Genomic DNA, 25,000 nt, shown 5'->3' with positions numbered 1-25,000 from the left:
GTCAAATGCTCAATATTATGCCAAAGAAAGTATCAAATAAGAATCAGATACTAACATTATTATCATTAATGTTGTTTTATGCTTTATAAATACAGATAGAATAAGCCAATTTTAATTAGAAAACATGTGTAAGCCAAAAAATGTATATAGTGCTCTTAGCCCAGTGAACCACACAGCCTAGCAGAATGTACTTTCAAGATACTCAAAACACTTACAGTTGTTTTGCAGTTAGGCAAAAGTTTACAATACAGTATTAGATATCTTTTGGGATTTATTGAGCAATATACCTACGAGACAAGAAACGGTGCTGTTTTCATGCCTTCATAAATGTGGGAAACCATAAACTGAGGATTGTGTGTGATAAGTAACGGAGTTCCTCAGCTGTTATTGTTCGTCAGCTGTGGATGACATGTTGCTAATGCTGGTTTCCATGACAGGAGGGAGAGGCACATCTTGTTTAGGAGAAATATCAGAACTGAAGTAATACTTTTTAATGTACCCTTATGGAAATCTTTATCTGACTTCTGGAAATTAAGGAAAGAATGATCACAAGCAAAATTTTTAACCATTTGGCTTGGTTTAAAGGGGATCTTAGTCCTGAAGAGCTGGTGAAGTGTTACTGGGTTTACTCAGTAAGATGGCCTTACTCATCTGTTTCTAAGAGACTCACACCACATGTAGGTCCTGTAGGGTTTTGAATGGATGTGTCTCCTCTCTTATGCCATTCTGTTTTCCCCTGTTATTTTCTTCTCTTTGAGGATAGTTCTGTTTGAAAACAAGTATAGATTTTTTATAGTTCTCCTTTTTTGTTGTAAGACAGAGGCCCTGAAGATTTCAGACAGGGAGCTTCATGAGAGCAGAGTGTGCCATGATTGCTGTTTGATTTGGGTTAGTGAGTGTGGCTAAAATGCAGTCACCATGCTGAATTGTAAAAGGGTAAACTTTTAAAATTCAGATTGTTGGAGCAGAAGATATTAGTGCTAATGATAAGAGTTCCATGTTTTGAGTCTGGAGAGATGCCTCAGTAGCTAAGTGTAACTCTAGCTTCAGGGTGATCTGATGCTCTGTCCTCCACAGGTACCTAAACTTATGTGCAACCCCCCCACACACACACATACTCTTAAAAATAAATAAATAAATAAATAAATAAATAAATAAATATAGTTGCACATCTCCCAGGCTTCTCGATTGGGTCATCAAATAAATAACTGGCAGGGACTTAGTCACCTGAAACTCCAGCATAGTCTTCCCCATGTTTGACTCCAACATGTAATGATAGGCTCCGACACTTGTGCTGGGGTCATCCGCATCATCTAACGTGCCCTTGGGAAGGAAAGCAAACAAAGCAAATGTCACTGATAATTCCTCCCCCTCTTTGAATGAATAGGACCTAATCCTATTATTGGCCTAAAGGCATTAATATCCAGTTGCTCTTGGATAAGACACTTAATCTCATTTACCATGACTCAAGTAAAGAGTGTTTTGTAATCAGCTTGAATGTGGCTTTTGCTCTAAATGCTAGCAGATTGTATAACTGTTAATAGGATAATAAACCCAAAGCAGGAATTCCCTTTTTTTTTCTTTCTTAGGATTTCTTGTCAGTGATGCGTTAATGCTCATGTGACTGTTCTCCATGGCTGTTATTGTGGCTTACTGAAATCTTACAATGTTGGCCTTATCCAGATTTCAGACAAAGCTGTATAACAGAAATCGAAAGAACTGTACAGGTGTGTGGCCCATTCCTTCTTTCTTGCCTGACTCTTAAAGGGAAGTTTACCATGCCAACAGCATGGGTATTGGTTTATATATGTTTTTTTTACTCTCAGACTATTTAATATTTAAGAAGCAAGGTGGGTGACTGGTAGAAATGAGATTCTTTTTCAGTGTGGTTGTGAAGAATGACACGAAGCAGCAAACACAAGCTCTGGAATGACATTCGAGCTTCCTTCAGTATCCCACGGCCTTGGGTTCCCAGGACAGTGGGTACTAGCAATGTTGTGAGACTGAACAAACAACTGTCAGCATCAGACAGCAGGAGATGTATAGCTCTGAATGCAATAACGTTAACACACTGCTCCTGAAATATTTATGTTGGACTTTTAAATATCCTAGGGGAAATCCATCCAGAAGCTCGCAAGCCATATATATTCTCTCTCTCTTTAGAAATTTCCATGAAAAATGACAAATTACATTTACATTGAGGGCCCTTCCCTGCTCCTAAGTAAATTCCACATGTATATAAATCAGGCATCATTTTCCTAACTTCTCTTCCTCAAAGGCACTTGAAATTTACAGGGCCAGAAAATAAAGGCTTCCTTTTATCTTCAGACCAGATATAGTGCAGAACTCTCTAATTTTTTTTCCCAGCTAGGCTGGCTACTAGTCCTTCTGTCCTGCTGCCCCATCTCTTCCCCAAGGGAAAGGGCCTCTAACAGTCTGATTGGCTCTTTCATGAGCAGCTTCCCTGGAAAGACAAAATCTGTCAGTTCAACTCAGGAGGAAAAAAAGGGGCCTGGGGATGCTGGCACAATGGCCTTTGGTACTAGCACCCACTCAGGAGGCAGAAACAGGCAGATTCCTGTGAGTTTGAAGCCAGCTTGGTCTCCATAGTGAGTTTTAGGACAGCCAGGACTACATAGTAAGACCCTACAAAAAGGGGGAGGGGAGCTGAGAAACAGAAGAAAAATGACAAGAATTTGCCCTTCTATGACTCAAATTCCTGCCCATAAGCACACTCAGAAAACCATCTGCTATAGGTGGGGCCCAGGTTTCCTCTGAGGCTTACAGCTGGAGGAATTTTCAACCATTTATTGGACAAGTAAATATCTAGTCCTGGATTGCTGAGAAATTTCCCTATTTAAATTTGTAAGACACATTTTGTTGTTCTCGTTTTTCTCTCAATGCATCTAATTGTATTTATCACAGAATGTTTCAAAGCTTACCAGAAGATATAAACTGCTAGGAACCATGATTTTTCTAATACACGGAGCTGTCTAAGCAACCCATAGTTCTTACACTATGAACTGCAAGGCTGCACATTGGCTGGGGAATTATTATTACAGCAAGGACTTTGAATATTTAGCATAATTAGTGAAGTTTGGGGAAAATTAGAGCTAGTTTATCACTAGATTATAAATCATTCTTTAACTGCATACATCCTTGGGCCTTAAAAAAATCTATAGTCCTCAAATATCAAACATTGAAATCAGTGTGATCATGTGATCCTCCTCAGTCTAAAATGTAATCAGTTTTGAGTCTGGCATGTCAAGAGGATTATCAGACACACAATGGAGATCCGGCTTCACTTTCATGATTTCTAACCAAAGGATCCGTTTTGCTAAACTTTAATGAGTAGACAGGCAAAAATTTAACCTGGATATTGTTGAAATGAGAAATGTGCTTACTTTATTATTTCCCAAGAGTCAAATGTCCTCACATTCTTATAGAAACCACCTCTTGCCTCCCTTTGGTACTCACACTGGTGGAGGCCACTGCTTCCTGAACACTCTCCATAATGAACTCCTTGGTGATCCTTCGGGAGGGCAGCTCGTTGAAGAGAGAGTTGATGAGCGCCACTTTAGCTGCATCCCGCCTGGCCTCAGCTCTGCTTAAGCAGCACTTGAGAAGAAAGGAGAGAGACAATTATTAAAGAAGTCAGCATCTCACCATTCCAACACTGAAGCAATTGATGCCTGTGCATTTCTACTTATACCTTTACATGGGTCTGGATTCAGACTGTTGGATTCAACTTGAACTAGTTGATTATTCTCTCTGTGCCTTGATGTCCTTCTTAGTAAAATAATAGTAGGAGTGAACTTGAAATTGATTAATTGATATGAAGAAAGCACCAGGAATGGTCATGGTAGATGACATATTGTCATGCTCTATGAAATCATGTCAGTCATATATATTTTAACTTTATGATAGCTGTAAGAAAATATAAGTTAGTGCAAGGATACTACTGTCAGTACTTTCTGCTTTTAACTTTTCCAGCATCTGTTCCCCATCTTTCTTCTAGCAATAGTTCCCTGATTTTCTTGAGGATTGCCCTTTATAGTCATATAGTCTGGGTAGGAATCAAAACCATTTGTTTTTCCCAAAGTTAGGGGCCACAGACTACCTATGCTCAGTAACTTATTAAATAAATTTTTAAAAGCTTGGCATGGTGACAACATCTTATAATCTCAGTACTTTAAAGGCTGAAGCTATGATAATTTTGAGGCTAACCTAGGCTAGAGAGGGACTGTGGGGCTTTAGCTCAGTTGTGCATACTTGCTTAGTATGCACAAGGCCCTGGGTTTGAATCCCAATACTTTGAAAAAGCTTTTCCAGTGCTCCCAATATAATGTTAGTCTCCATCATCCAAGCATGTTTCCCTCACTGTTTACATGGGCTTGCCTGAGTATCTCCCTTCCATTCTGTTCACTCTGTCTTTTTTCCTAAGACTTAAAAATTCCCATTCTTTGAGTTCTACTTTGGTGTGGAATTTGGGGGTCCAGAGAGAGGTAGAAGTTCCATAAGAGCTAGAATGAAGCCATACCTTTAGAGCATTTAAGACATGATGAATGACTGCTCTCTGAGAGCCTCCTATGAACACAGAGCTAGACACTAGGGTCCCTTGGGGGAAACTAGTCTCATGAAAAGAAGTCCAGGCTCAAGACCAGTCAGTGTGGTAGCCAGGCAGCCCAGGCTTGTAAGATCTAGTCCACCTGAGCTTGGGGGTGGGGGGTTATTTCTTTAAGTACAGCTCCTACAACCTAAAATGTGAGGCTTTCAGAAACATGATGATGTGTGGTGGGAAGGGATATGGAAAGTACTGAGGGTCACCCTTCACTTTTCAGTTTCACAGCCTCATGGGTTCTTTTCCCCCAACAGAAAAAACCCAAATCCTTCTTGTGTGCTTTCAGCACTCTTTAGTCTGCACTGGCTTTGCTGCCCTGTTCTCAGTCACTTACAACCTTATATCATTTAGAGCCCAGCTTTTTCTTCCCACTTCTACAAACCCAGTTTGAATCTGAGATCAGGTTCTAGTCTCCAAATAGCAGGAAAGCTCTAATGTAACAATTAAGTAGGTAACAAATGATCACTTCTTTTGACAACTCTCCAAACTTTTGTCCTCTGTCCAAACCAGGATCAGTGCTTTGATTTAAGATGCTTGTGTCATGAGGGATGTCCTTCTGCATGCTGTGAATATATGTTTCTCTTATTGGTTAATGAATAAAGCTTTTTTGAACAATAGATAGGCAAGATGTAGCCAGGCAAGAAGTATAGGAGGGTGACCAGAGTAGGAGAATTCTGTGAAGAGGAATGCAGAGAGTGAGGAGAGAGACATCATGTAGCTACCGGGGAAGATAGGACGACTGGGCATTCTCCAGTAAGCCAAGACTAAGTGGCGATGCATAGATTAACAGAAATGGGTTAACAATTAAGAGAGTGCAAGTGAAGAGCAAAGGGGTCCAGACCAGGCTGGTGAAACCCACAGAAACAGATGATCTGAACATCAGCGAACTCTTGGTCCCCAGACTGATAGCTGGGATACCAGCATGGGACTGATCTAGACCCCAGGAACATGGATTTCAGTGAGGAAACCTCGGAAATCTATGGGACCTCCTATAGTAGTTGAGTACTTATCCTTAGCATAGGTGTGGACTTTGGGAGCCCATTCCACATAGAGGAATACTCCCTGAGCCAAGACACAAGGGGGTGGGCCTAGGCCCTATCCCAAAGGATACTATAGACTCTGATGACACCCTATGGAAGGCCTCACCATCCAGGGGGAGCAGAAAGGATATGTGACAAGTAGGGCTTTAGTTGGGGGGGGTGGTAGGGGAGGTAGGGAGGGAGAAGGGAACTGGGATTGTCATGTAAAACAATCTTGTTTCTAATTCAAATTAAAAAAAATCTGAAAAAATAAAGAGTGCTAGCCAATAAGAAGCCTGAGCCATCGGCCTAACAGTTTATAATTAATATAAACCTCTGTGTGTTAATTTGGGACTAAACTCCTGCAGGACCAGGGAGGACCAAAACTTGTTGTGTACCATCAAGGCATGGAAAAGATCGTACCACAAGTACTTTTAAAACAACAGGGCAAGGTGTGTGTGTGTGTGTGTGTGTGTGTGTGTGTGTGTGTAAGAGACAGACGGAAAGAAAGAGTGAGAGACAGAGGAAATTTAAGGCTCAGACTCCAGTTTATGGTGCTATTAGAAGGTGGTGGAACCTTTATAGAAGAGGCCCTATGGAAGACAAAGCTAAATCGTTAGAGACATGCCCCATATGAAAATACTGGGACCTTAGCACCTCTTCTCTCTCTGTCCCCTATTTGTCAAGAGGACAACAGCTTTGCTCAAGCATGCATGCTCTCTGCCATAATGCTCTGACTCACAACAGGCCCCAAAGCAGAAGAGCCAATGACAATGGACTTTTTGAGACCACAGTAACATGAACTTTTATTCTCTCAAAGTAGCTTATCTCAGATATTTGGTATTGTGAGGGGAAATTACCAACACACCTTTAAGTGAATAGAGCTGAAAGTTCTAAGACCTGTGTAGAAAAACAGTGTATGGGAGGTAGTAGGGTCCCTTTAGTGTTGGATGACAAGTAAGAAGGCTTTTGGAATAGCTTTAGGCAGGAAGCCTTTCAAACTTTAGGCGTTCTCTAAGGTTTAGGCTACTTGTATTAAGTTAGAGAGTTTCTGCATATGTAGTTTTGTGTTGTGATGTAGGCTTGGACAGAATGTACAGGGCCATGAGGTCTGAGTCAGTTGTCCTTTAGTAACACTTAGCTGCTGCCTCTTCCAGGAAGCTTTGCCTACCACTCTCAAGCCAGGATGAAGGCTTTGGCCATACTTGAATGTAAATGTTTGCTGGTCTTTGCCTGCTGTCTCCTACTTGCATGCCCTAATTGTCACATAATTTTCTTTGTGTTCCTACCCTATTACATAATTTTGATGTAATTTTCTTTGCATCACTTCCTATTACAATTTACTGAGTGAATAACAGGCTGAAACATAGGAAACCCAGTAGCAAATCAATAAAACACCTGAAAAAATGTACAAGAAATTATTTCAAGGATAAATATATATAATCCTTTTTCTTAAAAAGTACTGTTCTATGTATTTTATATGGTATTTTAATTCAGCAATATGAAAATATATTAAGTCTGGACTAATATTCATAAAAGTAACTGGCTTTAGACTCTGATATAAGCATTTTGGCCAATGTGTAGGGTATATTTACTATTCTTTGAAAAGAATAAACTCCCATTAAAAAACAAATGTTTTGCTAATATTATACAACATCTATAACAGTAGCTCATTTTAGTAGAAGTTTGGCTTTACAAAATCTACAACAGAGCTTTAGGATTTTAGAATTTAGGGAATAAAGGGAGTTGGAAAGATGGCTCTTGGAGGTTAAGAGCATGGACTGTTCTTCCAGAGGTCATGAGTTCAATTTCCAGCAACCACATGGTGGCTCACAACCATCTATAGTGAGTTCTGGTGCCCTCTTCTGGCTGCAGTCATACATGCAGGCAGCACACTGTATACATAATAAATAAACGAATACATAAATAAATTTTTGTGGGGCAGTGGTGGCTTACACCCGTAATCCCAGTACTTAGGAAGTAGAGGTAGGCCAATCTCTATGAGTTCAAGGCCAGCCTGGATAGCTAGAGCTGTTACACAGAGAAACCCTGTCTCAAAAAACAATACCCACCCCTAAAATAGAATTCAGGTCAGAGCCCTCTTAAACACTTAGGAAATACCTTTCTGTATAAATAATAGCAATTTAAGCCAACTTTGAGGGGGCAGAGAGACAGAGTAAACACTGAACAGTTAAAAGAAGCTATCTATTTAAATAAGAGCAACTAAGTACTAGATCAAAGGCAACATGTACATTTACATGCCTCACAGATCAAAGTATAGTCAGGCCAGCAGGCAGGCATCAGACAGGGCCTTTACTAGGGAAGCGTGGAAAAGGAAGGTGGGAGACTCAGCTAATCTCAAGATGTGAAAACAGACACCTGTCTTTACTTATTTTATTGTTTCAGGGTACTGGACTCTTTTTTTTTAAATTCCTTCCAATGGGGAGAAAGTGTGCCTGTTAATAAGTACATAAAATAAAATCAGCTCTGCGCCATCAAAGAACTTTTATTCCTATTGTTCTTTATAATTCTGAAAGACAAGCACTTCAGAATGTCTATAATGCCAGCCAGCTGCTTTCTTCTGCAACTACAAATCCAAACCAGTAACTGCTGCCTGTTTTGCTTTTGAGAGGCTTAAGGAGAACCTTTCACCCATAGAAACATGTACTTGGGCAAGCAATTTAGCTCATTTGCAGTCTGCTTGGAGTGTCAAAACCACAGTCTCAATGCTCCTGTAAGAGCAGGCACTTTCAGAGCCACCACCAAACAATGGAACCACTGTAAGAAAATAAAATATGGCAAGTTACAGGGTATTTTATTGTTATCCAAACTGGTTATGGAGGACATCAGATGGGGGTTAGTGAAGTATGATGTTATTTCAAAGCAGCTTCCTGCTAGAATTAGACTTCCTGTATGGTTTATTCTTGCTATTTTTCCACCAGACCTCATCATAAATACAGATCCGTAAACTGCCTTATGTGCTGACTATTCTTACTTGCTCACACACAGAGACAGCTTTCATCCTTTGCATTCTATGGAAGTTCTGAGCTTGAATATTCAACAGTCAAGATCTTTAGCAAAGTCAGCTGTGGACTTCTTAGGCATGTTAAACTAGATGCGTTGTGAGGGGCCAGCAGACCCCACTCAGATGTGTCTTGCAACTCATGTGTCTTTTGTTTGCTAGTAGATTGTAAACCATTACAATTATTAATGCCTTCCAATATTAAAGCAAAAACAAAAACTCTCCTTCCTGATAACCCCTCCCTCCACAAAACAAACAAAAATACAAAAAACAAACAAAAAACACAGAATGTTGTATTGCTTGGGAAAGCCATTTAAAAGCAATGGTGAGTCAAAGAATGTCTTCAGTGGTCCATTCTTGTTCCCTGCATTCACATCTTCAAGTCCTTGCCACTCTGTAGCAGTGCTATTAAGTGGTACATGGCAGAAGTGACAGTATATTTCCCTAATATTGGTTTGTAAAAAACCCTGTGGCTTCCATCTTGGTCCTGTTTGCATTTTCTCTGATTACTTTCATGAAGAAAAGTTAGCTGCTAAATACGAGCAGCCCCATGGAAAGGCCAAGAAAAAAAAAAAAAAAGCCTGTTGTCAGTAGCTACCTCAGTGAGTCTGGAATGATACCCAATCCAACCTTCAGATGACAGAATCTCATCTGACAGCCTGACTGCCACCTCCAGCAGGTGGTGAGTCGGAAATACCCAGATCCCAGAGTCTTGAACTTGTTTGTAAGTTTTGAAACAATTTGTTATACAACAAAAGATAACTATTACAAAGGCTTTGCTTGCTACAGGCAGTTAAGATTTTCTTAGCACACTCTTGGGGGAGAGCTCAATAGCAGAGATCTTATTGCTGCCCCTGAGTGCTTTGGCCCTGGGCTAAGCATTTTATGGTTAATATCATGTCTAGTAATTACAACAATCCTATGAGGTTGGTTTTATTATTACCCTTATTTTGTAATTGTGGAAACACAGACTTTACAAAGGTTATGCACCCCAAGGTCATGGGACTTAAAAAAGAAACAAATAAAGATCCTCTCTCAAGTATATCTAACCAGTAGTTTATTTTGTACTTCATAAGAATGCTAACTCAAATTTAGCTAAGGTCACATACCATTTCTCAAACCCATATAGTACTCCAGACAGATTTCTCACTTTAATATTTCATGTCTCACTTTGGCAAAAGATTCCAAACGATTTCACTTAAAAGAAAAAGTGAAGGAAATGTAACACATTGTAACAAAACCCCAGCTCATTGGGGAGGGCAATGTGTCAATGGTCACTTTAATGTTCTCTTGCCTATTTGCTTTTCTGGACTGCAGAGAAAGGCAGAGATAGCAAGGTCGGCTTTGGCTTTATCAGAGAACATTTATCATTTTTGTCTGTATCTGGTTGGACATGTCCTCATAGATACTGTGGGATTCAGTGCTATTATATAATGTAAGTATGATCAGCCATTTTAAGAAAGGTTTGGTAACTCTTCAAGAGTGAAAGTCATTTCCATTAAACTTCCAAATTCTACGGGAAAATAAAATTTCCCCAAGCCTAAACCCTTTTGGCTTTGTATTTTATTTTGGAGTTTAGGTCATCAGCTAGTCAACAGGAGCTCATAGACGACCCAATGAAGACCCCTCTTGAACCTACCCAGTAGTCCAAAACATTTAATGTTCATGTTGTTACCTGGTGACTTGTCAAACATGTGTATTTCTAGGCTCCAAACTGATGGATAAAAATATCTTCAGATGGGTGAATCAATGTGAATAGAAAGCATATATGTTGTGTGTGTGTGTGTGTGTGTGTGTGTGTGTGTGTTGGGGGGGGTCCTGATTTCAGGCACATTCATACCATGGAACTCGTCTGGAAGACAATCTTTGGGAGAATTAATTTAGAGAAGTAAGTGGGGAATTTGGGGAGTTGGTTCTCTATTTCTATCATGGGTCCAAGAGATTCAACATCTGGCAAGCAGTTTCACCTGCTGAGCCATCTTGCTGGCTGGCCTTCTACCTTATTCTGGGGGACTCTGAGCTTACCAATTAGTTAGCTTGGCTTCCTAGCAAGCTCATGGACACAGTACTAGGATCACAGGCACATATCTCTATGCCTAGATTATTTTTATGTGGGTACTGGGGATCAAACTCATAACCTTATGTTTGTATAACAGACACTTTACCCACTGACCCAGCACCCCACTTCTCAGATATGCATTTAGATAAGACTTTCAGGTGATTCTGAAGTCCCTAGACCCATTCTTAGAAGAAAAACTACTAAGTAAAATATGCTGGCATTATGCTTTCAGCCAGCCTATATAGAAGCTACCTTGTCTTCATGGTAAATCCTGAGTTGTGAACATAGAACAATGCTAGTTTCTCAGTAGAGGAACTATTTCTACCTAAGAATCAAGCAAAGCAATATTCAGGTTAAAAAGTCTTTTGGTAGCCCTTCTAAACATTGCTGGCTTTTCTAAATTACACTGAATCTCTGCTTTTCTTCTCGGGTTTTTTTTTTTATTTCTTCTGTGGTAAACTATATAATGTCAAGATGTAATCAAGATTAGTTTGTAGGTTGTCCACAAATTAAATAGTAGCTAGCCATGTTTTTGTTTTGTTTTGTTTTGATTTTTTTGTTTTTTGTTTTTTAGAATGCAAAAATATTCTTAAGATAACTTAAATAAAATTTGGCAATCACAGACAAATTTTAAGTAGAAATACCTAACAAGAAATTAGTATCATTTTTAATAATTTATGAAACACTTAACTGTTTCTAGGTGTGTTCCTTATAGGACATCTTCTTGTCAGTCTGACACAATTCAGAATGAAGAGTAACTTTCACAGTATCTGTCTATGAATACAATTTTCATCCATAACTTCTTTTAAAAAAACACATGCAGGATGCATGTGTTTTGTCATCATTTTCACACCCAAGACTTTATTGAACATACATCCTAGATATGGTTGGTTTTGTTGGAAAGGGATGAAAAGACATCAAGATAAGGGACCTAACTCTGTCTTAACATACTTCCTGGAATTATTCACCCATGTGCTTTAAAGATTAAGAAAAAGGTTCTTCTCATCTGAAATCTATAGAGCCAAATTAAGTATACTCTACTTAGTGCCCACAAATGGCAGCTGAGGAGCTGCAAAGGCACAGTAGGCAAGGTTTTGAATAACAGTAATGAAACAGCAAGTGTTGCTGGTGATGGTAAGGATGTGAGCATCTTTGCTGGGGTCAAAGACAGATCAGTGATATTTAGGTAGGACTCACTCAACTGGACGCTGAACACAAAAGGCTCTCCCACCCTAAGATTTTGCAAGTGGCAAACCAAATAAACTGACTGTTAGAGGTGAAAGATTCTTGTCCTAATCTCAAATGTTTTAATGTTTACCATTCAATGTTACCATTGAGAACATTTTTCCGTTGGAACCTGTAGTTAGTCCAAGTTTCTACAATTGACATGAAGAGTTTGTGTGTATGGCCTGTGGGCTCTGGTCAGTGTCACCAACACCTCAGTTTCATCCTGACATCGAGCAAGCCTTCAACGAAAAGAATTCCACAAGCCAGGCCCTGCTGCTCTCAGAGCTTTAATGCTTTGACCTCCAAGGTCAGAGAATGAACATTTGCATGTGTTCCAATATATTTGGTTGTGGATGTCTGAGCATTGCCCCTTCCAGGTGGTGAAGTGAAAAGGGCAATAGCTGAGCTTCCATCACTCAGGTTAATAACATCTCTGCAGGTCAGACTGGAGGCAAGAATGTGGGGACAAACAATTCAAGTCTCTGTGTGTCCTGAGAAAAGGGCTCTTTCCTCATGGGGGAGGGGACCGGTTTGAGAGTTCAGTGTTCAGAAAAAATTCACCAGTTTCTGTCAACTTAGAGGAACGTTTCAGACATATGGTGGGTCAGAATGTGTTTTCATAATATAAACCACCTGCCCGCCTCCTCGTTTACCTCTGCTTGAAATGCTATTTTACACGTGTACCTAGACCAAGGTCCCTGGTAACCATTATAACCCCACATTGCATTGTGCTCCCTCAAGGTTCCCTTCCTCCCTTCCTCCCTGCCTTTCTTCCTTCTCTTCTCTTCTCTTTTCTCTCTCTCTTCATCTTAGTTTTGAAAGTTAAGATGAAGACAACAGGAATTAATCAAAGCTCAAAGTTTTGGCTTATTTGAGGACTAGAGAGAGGAATGGCTTGGCAGTTAAGAGAGAGCACTCACTATTCTTCTAGAGGACCAACTTTGGTTCCCATCACCCACATCAGATGGCCTGCAGTCACCTGTAACTCCAGTTCCAGGCCATTCTACACCGTCTTCTGACCTCAGAAGGCATCTGTACACACATGACATACACTCACACAGACATACACACTTACACTTAAAAAAAAAGAGGTCTTAAAAACGATTCTTTTGACTTTTTTTTTTTAAATAGTAACTTTTGTGTAAATGGATTGCATGAGAGGGATGGAAGGAGACCATACAGAGAAAGTCAATCTTACCTGCTCAGCAACTTAGTTAGATGGTGAGCATCTTCCCACAGTGGCTGTAAGACTCCTGTGGAGATACCCTGACCTCCTTGTTTTACCATGGGCTTTCTCTACGCTTTCCTTTCTCTGTATGCTACTGGTCTCTCTGGAGGTCAATCATCTCTATTCACTTTGTTTAATAAGAAAAGAAGCAGATTCTGGTTAAGGAAGAAGGCTGGGGAATAAAGGATCCTTTTAAACAATGTGCACTTCCACATTACGTGCAAGTTGCTAAAGTCTGATGATTAGCTGATGTGCCTTTTAAATGGAATGGGGTTAAGCTAACCTTCCTATCTTTGGTCTCATTATTTATGACAGGACTTTTTTTTCTGTGAATATTTCTACCAGAAAATGCATCCTTTAGGGGTTGGTTTACTACCTAGTGTGTGATGCATCTGAGCCTCCTACCAAAGTTGGGGAAAAAAAGCCAAGGATTGTTTCAAACAGAAATATTTAGGATTAATGCAACATTGGTGCTGGACAATAGTCTTGTTTTTATGGCAGGAACTTCACTTCTATCTGGAGAATGGAATGTTAAGGTGAGGGCTTATTTGATTACTAGCAAAGAAAGCATTGCAGTTACATTTAGTATGTGAACTGATTAAGTATTCTCTCAGTCATGGGGAAAACCTTAGTTTTAGTAACTGATTTTATTGTGATTTAGATATACTTTACTTTCTTGGATTTGGAGAAGACTCATGCAATTTATGGAAGTACAAAATGTGTTTTTATGTCTGATTATACAGGTAAAGCATACTTTAAGTAAAGCATACACATTAAGTAAAAGTAAACATTCCATACTTCTATTTTCCTTGTACTTAGTACAATCCTTGTAAAAGTAGTTTTCCTGGGTATTTTTATCAGCAAAATAATTAAAAGCCATTAAATGCAGAGGAAGCTTCACCAAGATTCATCTGCTTTGAGTGTTCTTTCTTTGGCTTCCTATAGTACAGCCCCTTGCATAACAACAGTGTCTGAGTTAAAGAAAAACATAATATCATAATAAATTAGGTATATTTCAAAGATATCAAGCTATCGCATCAATGTTATACATTTTTCATTAATAACAATTCACATATATAAATAATTGCACAAATAGGACTATAAGGAAAATTTGCTTTTACTAAACAGAAGAATGCAGTCCTTGATTCCAAATTATCCTAGCCAATTCTATACAAAAGACTTACTACATCATGGACTTTTTTTAAAAATCAGATCACAGACTTTTTAAACAAAAATATAAAATAAGACAGTTAAGTTTTCTTTTGGGCTTAGAAGCAAAAGCAGCTGCTGGAGCAATAGTGGCTCTCCTTCTGCATGCATAAGGAGGGTCTGGAAGATGAGCTAGGGTCGTGGTCACTTTTATGGTAAAGTGTAAAAAATGCTGCTGTTTTTTGTGATTGTGATATATGATAAGAGAAGGATTAAGTGCTTAGACCAAAAAAAATGGTGTAATAAAAATACACTCAGATTGCACAAATCTCATATAACTTCTGGGGGAAACTTTTGGATCAGCAGGTTATTTTGTTTATTGTTTAGCTATTTAAAAGTAATACCATATTTTCAATTCTCTTTTTTCACACTATAGTAATTTATGAAGGTCTGGTAAAAGGACCGTCTATAGTGTTCCCCACCACACACCCGTCTCTCCTCCATCTATTTGCATTTTGTTGAAGGAAAACCATAATGTCAAGATTAACTGAAAATGTCTTAATTAGTCTTCATGGACACAAGCTTCCCATTTACTCAAATGAGAGGTACTTTGCATAAAAAACAGTGTTAGCTTGTGACCATCAAAGCCTTGGACAGCTTTCCTTTTACTAATGAGAAAGCTAAAGACCATTCTGAATACCTCTGTTCTGAATGAATGAGCATAATTTCTTACAGCTATCACAAAACTGCTAAAATCAGAGTGATTAGTTCTGTAACCCAGCTCACACTCCACTTTAAGTGTTTCTCATTACTTGGCACCACTGGAAGTGATGTCCATGGAGCAGCAAGAGGCCTACTCTGGCATAAAAATTTCTCCATGCTTCAGCACATGGCCTTGGTATTAATAATCCATCATGAGATCGTTTGCAATGCACATATAGGCTCTTATAGGACAGCTGATGGTAAAACATGGTTAAATGTTATATGGCAAAAACAGTATTTAAGATGGTTTTTGAACTGACAAAGAAACAGTGCAAGATATCTCTAGAAAAATTTTTATTCCTCTTTTCTTCCCTGGTTTTTCTTCCCCCATTCATGTTTTGGAGGAACAAATGGGTTAAGGGACTAGATTTGGTTGCTAGCCACCCAAATACATTTCATAATATTTTTGATTCAGGAAGTTCTGGGTCTTTTAAAGCAAGGACGTTAACAATCCCCCTGAGAACCTTAAACTATGATGATTTAAACATAAGGAAAAGGAGACTTTGAAAGGATCAGAGAAGTCACCCAGAGGCCTCCCTGCTGAGTAGTTTCCATTTTCATTTTTTTAAGACCACAAGGATGATGTTGGATCCACCATCTAAGGGAAGTCCTATCATTTAAGTCAAAATTTATGAGACAATAGGAAAATTCATAGTTCTCAGGGTAGCTAAAACAAAAAAAAGAGCACTAGAATTCTTAGATTCATGATCTCTAGATATATTTTATATGACAAATGCATTCCATTATAGATAGATTATAATGGGTGCATTTATTGACTATGGACATAATGCATGCCTAGGAACAAATACAGTCATCATTGGTTATTCATGGCCATGAGAGCCAAGTAAGAGAAAAGTTATGCACAAATGAAATCCAGAGGGAGTGAGGAGGTCCTAGATCAATTATTTCTCATTGATTCACTTCCAATACTTTAGCCATAGATACAAACAAGATAATGGTGGTTTGTTACAGAGTTACTGAGCCTCTGTAGCCCTACACACATGAAAAGTTAAGTGGATATCTTTGCAGACTATTGATTACATAGAAGAGTAACAACATTAAGTTATTCTTGGGGTTTATTATTCATTCATTTGAGTATTGATTTAACAAAATTTATCAGGCTGATGCTATGTGAAAACAGCAGTGCTTGAGATTATGAAGTCTTAAGAATATGGGTCCCATCCCTGAGGCATCTATATTTTATTGCAGAGATAAAACACATGCACACATGACCTTAGCATAAAGTGCTAATAGAGAAGCAAATAACTGCTTTGGGAAATCTGAGGAGGTAAACTGTTTCCAACAGAAGGTTCAGAGCAAATACATGGAGAATACTCTTGTGTGGAGGCCGAGAAGGTGGGGCAGGAGCACTGACTATTAGGTCACAGTGTGAGTATGGGGATGACTAGAGGAGATCAAATATATTTTGGGGTGTGGAGGAGTAAGGCCTAAGCACTCAGTGTCAGAAAAGGGATCCCAGGAGATAAAGCCTGGAGGAGAAATGGGGTCAGCTGAATATTCTATTGCTGCAGAGAGATTTAGACTTCAGTAAGATAACTGCAACCACTAGTTTTCTTCCCTAGTCAAACTTTTTCTTTGGAAATGACTTTTGAGAAAAGTTACAAAGTAATATAGTTTCCTACTAGCCAGAAATCAGTTCATATTTCTGTGGTGTTTTCTTTAATGTTTTAGTTCATTTTTATGGTTTTTTTTTTGTGTGTGTCTATGTGCATGTGAATATAGGTGCCCTCAGGCCAGAGACATCAGATCCCCTGGGAGATGGAGTTATAAGTGGTTGTAATCCACTTGATGAGGTTGCTGAGAATTGAATTTACATCCTTTGCAATAGCAGTACACGCTCTTAATCACCTAGCCATTTCTACAGACCCCTTGTGTTTTTTAACATAATGAGTTTTTTGTAGTATGCTTGTACTAGACTCCTATGACTGTATGACTTGTCTCATAAGTACTGAGACACATATATTTTTTAATTTTTATTTTTATTTATTAGAAATTCCAAAGATGTCTTTCTTATTTATCTTTTTTTTCCTTATTTTTATTTTTTGGCTTTTCTAGACAGTGTTTTTCTATGTAATCCTAGATGTCCTGGAACTCACTCTGTAGAAGAGGCTGGCTTTTAACTCACAGAAATCCTCCTGCCTCTGCCTCTCGAGTGCTGGGATTAAAGGTGTGTGCTATCACTGCCTTTATTTATTTATTTTTCCAAAAAACGTAAACAAATTTGCTGCTTTTTGAGCCATTTCAATGTCAATGACCTTTAAGTTTTTCCCAAAATACCTTTACACTCAATCTATAGATATATTCAATCTAATTTTTGAAAACAAGGGGACTGCAGAAATGGCTCAGTGGTCAGGAGCACTGACTGTTCTTCCAGAGGCCAGGGGTTCAAGTCCCAGCACCCACAGGGTAGCTAACAACTGTCTGTAACTCTATGATCTGACACCCTCACACAGACATACATGCAGGCAAAACACCAATGTGCATAAAATAATAAATAAACTATTAAAAAACAACAGAAGCTAATGGGTAAATGAGGTATCAAAACAAGCAAGCAAGCAAGCAAACAAACAAAAAAACCCAAACTCCAACCTACCTTTTAAGTAGAATGCCCTACTCACTCATTCTGTCCACATTTTCTGGAGTCTCTGCTCATGCCCCATCTTGACTAAACTAAAATTGAGGCTTTATCCCAACTCCCAGTCATCTTTAAGTCCTTTTACATTCTCTGTTGATCGAATTGTGTATGCAGCTCTCTTACCATAGATTTTCATGACTCACTCACTTCCTGAAGCTCTTGGTCTTAGCTTCATGTAGTTCTAAAGCATCTGCATGTGACCACCAGAGCAGTCTTTCAGAAACACATTTGAGCATATTGCTCACATTCGGGGTTCTGATTTTACTTAGTACAGAACATGTACTCCTTTGCAAGGTGTGATGGCCAAGTGTCTAAATGCTATCTTCCACAAGTTCTTGCCCACACTTACACTTTGATAATCCTGAAAATGCTTGAGGTTTTCTCTTTTGATGTATCTTGAAATTACCATTCTTTATACTGAAAACATGTTATCTTTCCCAGCTGGATAAGATACCTTCAACTGTACACCTCAGCTTCAATTTTATACTTCCCAATAATCGCTAACATGGGTTTGCCAGTCTGTTTATTAAATTATACTTTTCTTGGGCCAGTGAGAAGGCTCAGCTGGTAAAGGTGCTTGCCACCAAATCTAATGACCTGAGTCTGAGCCCCGGGACTCACATGATGGAAGGAGAAAACTGACTTCCACAAGGTGTTCTCTTACCTTCATACAAGCACCATGGCACAGTGTGAACACACATTATGTATGCACACACACACAAATCTTACAAAATTTAAGTTTTAAAAGCTTAAAAACATAATCTTCTCTCACCACACAAAGGATCTGAGACAGTATAAAGCATATATACCAGGCAATACGATAAAATAGAGTGAAATAATTAGTTCAAAGGGAGAATATAGTTAATTAAAGTAACACCAGATATGAAGATAGCTTTAAAAATATTGAGTTCTGTACACCCATACATGTACATGATAAATATATACACTGAAAGGTTTTTTTTTTTTAAATCAGGACTTCTTAGTTACCAAACTCAAAAAGAAACTTGGCTGTGTATGCTCTTCTATATGCTAGAAATGAAGTACTGCTGTTAGTTCCTGAATGAGGGATGGCTTATTGCATTAAAGGAATACTTACAAAGAGGACTGGTAACTTTAGAAGTTCCCTTGCTCTTGCTTGCAGTGACCCTTAAATATAACTCCATAATTACTATAACTTTTTTTAACCTTGATTTCCTAAGTGTATGGACCATATCCTCAGCCTGCTTGATATTCCCTAGCGACTCATGGGATAACCAGATGTTGGTTGTAATATAGTCCAATGCTTTGCATAGATACACAATTAGAAATATGTCTACATTTACACACACAGAGAAAAAAGTGTCAACAAATGGATGAGTATTGTAATAATGGTATTTGGAAAGCTTGTATAATCTAGCAGATATGTCATGCTAAACACATTGGGAATGTACTTTCTGTGACTTCTGCCTACACATGTGGATACTTCCCATCTCAAAGCTGGGGAAAATGGGAAGGTTAAATAAGTTTCTCAAGGTATTCCAAGTAGATAGGAGCAGAACCTGGGATAAAGACAGTACTTTATCCCAGATTTTAACTCTCTGCTGTTGGTTCATGCTTTGGTGTGGAGTAGGCTGGTTACATTGACTTACATATTTTTATATAAATATTTATTTATTTAGCTAGTTTTGAGACAGGGTTTCATTCTACTGGCCTAGAACTCTCTATGAAAATTGGGCTAGCCTTGATCTCATAGAGAGCTATTTGTCCTTGCCTCCTGAGTACTGGATTAAAGCCATATGCTGCAGGGATGACCAAGTTGATTAAAACTTAATTACAACAAAATCATGGTAGAGCAGCTTTTCAACTGATAGAAAGACCCCAATGGAAGGCTTTATCACTGTTTTCTAGTTCTATACATCTTTTTCCAGAGTTGTTTTGAAGGAAAAGGCGAGAGCTATCCTGGAAATGAAATGCTATTCTTTAAAAAAATTGTTTTCTGTAAAAGTATCAGGGCACATCCCCAATATAAACCACTTCTTTCTTTTTTAAATTGGGGCATTTGACTGATTTTTTCCAGTATATTTGATAGGCTATGACTCAGCTTTATTCACTATATCCAAGAAAAATCGTAGCTAGTTTGTGCTCTAGCCCAGTTATTTTTTTTTTCTAACAAGGGCCTGGCTGTTCTTACCTGAAAGTTGCCAAAGCAGCTGCCTCCAGGGAGAGTCACGTAGCTCACAAAGGGAGGCCCAGAGGAGGGCATTGACTCATAGACCACCAGGCCTTCACTGGAGAATGTGGCTCTCTGCTGCTGCTTATTTTCCCAAAATTCCTGTAACATTGACACAACATTCACTGCAAAAGACAAGAGATAGCACCAGTTATAAGGGTGGACACACACTGGCAGAAACCAAATGTTTAAGGCTGAATTCTGCCTTGTGGCAGTTACTGTTTAAATGGAGCACGCACACTATGGGAACTGCTTTCAACTGTGAAGAAAGACATTTTAGTTAAGCATATGTAAAGGATGTTAAGATATACAACTTTAACACATGTGTGTATTTCCTTTTTAAATTACATTTTTATTTAGTATGTGTGTGTCAGACAGAGGGAGAGGGAGAGGGAGGGAAAGAGAGAGCGAGAGAGAGAATGTGTGTGGGGAGCATGTACATGTCCTGGCACCTCTATAAAGCTCAAATGGCAGCTTTGGGGAGTTGGTTCTCTCTATTATGTGGTTCCCAGGAATCAAATTCAGGTTGTCAGGCGAAGTGGCTGAGCCATCTGACTGGACTATATGTATATTTCTTAATAAGTAGGACTCAAGTAGTTTCAGTACCCCAATTCTAACAAGGTTGCAGTATATCAAATTTATTTTATAAATTATATTAATATCAAAATTTAAAATCTGACCATTCATCTCTGAAATTTTGCTTCAGTAGGCTTTTCCAGACCTGTGATTATCTATAGCCCATATCCAGTTTCTCATACCTGAAAAGAGAAAGCCACATTGTGAAGTAAAGATGTAAGCAATATAATATTAATCTGGACTCACTATTCATGTGACTTAAAAGAAATTCCAAAAGGAGAAAACTCTTTTATGCTCCCTCTATCTCAATCTAAAGAAGAATCAAAGGCAATTGTCAAATAAGCAAGAGCTGGAAAAAGCCATGAGTGAAACTAATAACATGGAGTCTTTGTAAAGACAAGGTCTGTTAGATGATTTTGGAAAACACAGGAACGGCAAGGGCCATGTGTTTTAGATTAAATGACCTGTGATAGCCTGCAGAGATTCCAGATCAAATTAGGCTGGTTTGTTTATCCTGTACAGCAAATTGAATTGGGGAAATTAACAAGGATAATAGAATTGTGGAGTCAAAAGTGACCTTATGAGTCATGTAGACTAAGCTTTGCCTGATGCAGGAATTCCTTGCCAGCACTGCCACTAGACAGCTGTCAGTCCAGCCTGTACCTGCATTTGCCACACACGACACAGCCATTTTCAACCACTGATGTTTCTATGGGATGGTGAGCTGAAATGTGCTTTTCTTTAAGATTTACATGAGGATTCTACCTGCATTTCTAGAGAGCTCACAGTGTATTTGACCACAGCATTAGAAAGATATCTGTCAGTTTTGCTTGTGGGGTATTTGCTCACTTTCATGAGTGACTAGGACAAAAGGGTCCCTTGAAGTATCATACAGTCTTTACAGTTGGGACGAGGGGTTTGGCCAAAGCTTATGCATTTAGAGGGATTAGTCCAAGACTTTTGTTGGACATTCTCTTTTTTTTCTCCTCAGGTCTCTGATAAACTCATGATGTGTCAGGAAAGTTCCCTATTCTCCTAAGGAGTTGGCTACCTTTGTAGCTTAAAAACACTAGTTTAGTATTCAAGTGTCCTAAGAAATAGTGAGAAAAGATATGCTTAACACAAAAAAGTGGATTAATATATATGGAAGGGATTAAGTTGGAAATTGGTGAATGTAGAATTTTTAATTTGTTTACAAATTTAAAATAGTCTTTTATACCAGTTGATAAAACTCAATGTGAAAATTCAATACTTTTATATGTTTAACTGTTTCTGGCCCACATCCTTTTCTTCCTTCCAGTTCTGAGAAGGCATAGATCTTCTTTTGAAGAATCCAGTTTATGTCTCTGCGTGCAGTTGGAACCTCTGGATTCATTAAGAGATCCTGAAGCTGGAAATAGAAACCACTGAGTAGCGTTTTGCTCCACTAGTCAACAAAGATCATGACCTTGGAGTTCTAGCTTCATCTTTGAATGAGATGGTTCTGGTTGGAGTAGGAAACTGAAGACTAGTGGTTATCTAGGATAGGCTACTGATGGGGGAGGTCCTTCTGTGTATATGTTTGTCTTATTGGTTGATGAATAAAGCACTGTTGGCCAATAGGGAAACAAGATAGGTGGGACTAACACACAAGAATTTTGGCCCACATAACTTACTTGAGTTAAAGAGTTTGAAAGTATGAATTTAGATTTCTGCATGAATAAAAAGAACAGCTTTTGAATTTTTCATTATGTAACCATAAAAGATTCCTTTGATGGTACTGCAGATGTCATCACCCTGAAAAGTGCAACATCTGTGCACGAGCACAGACAATGCATATTTCTGTCCGTACTTCCTTTGTGCCTTTGTGTCAGGGTGAATGCAGTGTAGGACAAAGAGGTCTAGCTTTGCTGTCTACAACAAAAGTCAGTTATATGAGGGTGTTCTATTTATAAAACACCCACTCCTTCTTGTTTAAGGAGCATCAATAAGGTTTATAGACTATTTCAAAGAAAATATGAGAAGAGGATGAGGATTCATTACATAGTTTAGTCTTTAGATGTCTCATCCCCAAATCCTGTCCTCCCCATGTTACAAAATAAACGTGAGCTACCAAGTGTGTGATACTCAGTCCCTACAACTTGGGACTGATCTGTGTGTATGCCCAACTTTCTAAGAAATAATTCATGCTCTCTCTCTCTCTTGGGTATTGTTTCCTTAGTCCCACTCTTGACCTATTTTTAGTTGCTTACTCTTTGCTTATTGCTTCTCAGCAGCCATAAGTGTGCTTGAGACAATGACTGAATAATAAGATAATTAATCAATTAAATACATCACTCAGCATGGAACTATTTGTGGTGACTAGCTATTGAAATTTGTGTTATAGTCAGGCTGCTAGTAGGAATATCCTATGTTAACTGTCTCTGCTTCCTCAATGTTCTTTTTGTTTTTTAGTCACCATAGCCTGGCTTCCTTCTACAAAGTGAAATACTTTGACAAATATTGCCAATTCAGGATTTTCACATCTCATTTACTTAACTTCCAAGTTAATACTTCAAACTTCTATCTTTATCTGCTCTTGTGGTTAGTGGTGGACAGAACACAGTATGAGCTATGCATGTTGTATGTTCAGAAGCAAGGTTGCTGTGCCGTCATGTGATACAATATAAACAAGCAGTGCTCTGATAGCCTCAGATTCAGTATGCATTTGATTTTGAATTACCTTTTGGTCACTGCATATTCAAAAAAGCTTTGCTGTTGCCAATGGATTTTTTGTCACCCTGCCCCATTCAGTTGACTTCACATTAGGTCACCACAGCAGTTTGAGAATGACACATTGTTTGAAGGTATGCATTATTTCTCTCAAAGTTTAGTAAGGCTCCTTTTCCAGTCTCTACTTTTTCTAAATGGATATCAGAGCAAAAACAGTTTTATGAACAGCCAGAACAAGATTATCAGTCACCTGGTGAATCTGGACACTAAACAGGAGGGTGTTAGTGACTCTTGGCTGGATATCTGGAGAAAGAATATGGGGACAGTTTGTTTGGTGCTGCAGTCAGAACAAAAAGATAAGCACTCAGCTGATGCTAAGTGATTAGGGCTGCCATAGAGAAGTATAAAGTCCAATGGCTGAGATAGTATTGTGAGAAAGAGTAGAAGGAAGATGCTAGGAACTATATGAAACCCAATTCTGTTTCATTGCATTTATCATCATAGAGCATCTGAAAACAGAAGATGAAATTTACTTCTAATTTATATTGTTTGTTAAACTTCTTAATCCATCTCCCTGCCTTGAATTTCTTCTTTGGATGCAGTGATAAATGTCTTCAAAATTTTGAATGTTTTGTGTATCAATAAGAGTTTTCTGCACAGTTTATAGGTATCATTGTGGCTAATATCATCTCTCTTTAAAGTATTCTGGAATTTGGTCATAACTGCAATTTTGGGGTAGTAATTAGACTGCCCAGAAGCTCTTCCACACAGCAGGTTTTCATTTTCTCCTTCCTCAAGTTTCCTTTTTTTATTATAAAGTACAGTTTAGAGCTTTCACAACTAAGAAAAGAAGATATGAATAGTTTCAAACACATTGACTATCTAATCTTTGATCCTCACCAACAAAAAGCCTCCCCTGGATTTGGTAAGAACATTCTCTTTGCTTGTCTTTGAACTCATGAAGCTTATTATCCCTCCTACCTTGAATGTTTTCCCCACCCCATGCCTAATTTACTTCTATACTTCAGATGAAATACCACCTCCTCCATCATGCCTTACTCACTGAGTGTAGCCTACATGCGTATCCTTTCCTGAGCTCTTATTCCATTAGTGGCCCTGTGTCTTAGCACTTAATCACCTATAAACCATCTCGTAAAATGGATATGGTGCTCCTGGCTACATTTATCAAGTCCGACTTGGCTGGACTTTCTTCTGGCTGGAAGAATGGAATGTCTTGTGGTAACAATTCATCTAATAAACTATAGTTTTCTGTGATTTAACTCACAGCAGACTATGAGATCCTGGAAGGAATGAACTCTGGTTCATTCTACTCTGTGCCCTCCTTGGTTTACAACCAAGAGGATGGAATTATCCTCTTAGAAACAGTCATCACATTCATTTGGAAACTAAACAACACTTTGCATGGTCTGAACAGTGGTGTGATAGACTGAGTGTATAGGAAGTAAGTGAATTTCACTAATTCCTGGAGAGTTCAGGATAGGAATAGGAATAGGAACAGGAATTGGAGGAAAAGGAGAGTTCTGTAATAGGTTTTATGTATGAACCCTAGTGTTACTAAAACAGCATGGCTATCATGGTAGTCACCTGCCCCAGATAAAGATGGTAGAGTGAATTCAGAAAGAGGAAACCTAGTCAGAGTTAGCATGTAACTAACTCATAGCTGTGGCCTCACTTGGGCTGTATCTTTATTAACTATTGATTACGGAAATTGTGAATGAGATGGTGGCTGTAAGGATTCAGGCAGAATCCTGGTCAGCCCA

General features: G+C 38.7%; 1 protein-coding gene across 1 annotated transcript in view; it reads right to left on the bottom strand.

Moving 5' to 3' along the window:
• The window catches only part of Lix1 (limb and CNS expressed 1), a 50,390-nt gene that overhangs the window by 13,303 nt on the left and 12,087 nt on the right, over window positions 1-25,000 (bottom strand). Inside the window, exons 2-4 of the mRNA XM_027401212.2 lie at window positions 19,914-20,077; window positions 3,478-3,618; window positions 1,228-1,323 (exon numbers count right to left, since the gene is read on the bottom strand). Coding sequence (XP_027257013.1) covers window positions 1,228-1,323; window positions 3,478-3,618; window positions 19,914-20,077 — 401 coding nt within the window. The remainder of the gene's footprint in view (window positions 1-1,227; window positions 1,324-3,477; window positions 3,619-19,913; window positions 20,078-25,000) is intronic.

This window comes from Cricetulus griseus, chromosome 2 (assembly GCF_003668045.3).
Source record: "Cricetulus griseus strain 17A/GY chromosome 2, alternate assembly CriGri-PICRH-1.0, whole genome shotgun sequence".
In the NCBI taxonomy this organism is placed as follows: domain Eukaryota; kingdom Metazoa; phylum Chordata; class Mammalia; order Rodentia; family Cricetidae; genus Cricetulus; species Cricetulus griseus.
The sequence above is the reverse complement of the archived record's forward strand: the minus strand, read 5'-3'. Positions and strand labels throughout refer to the sequence as shown.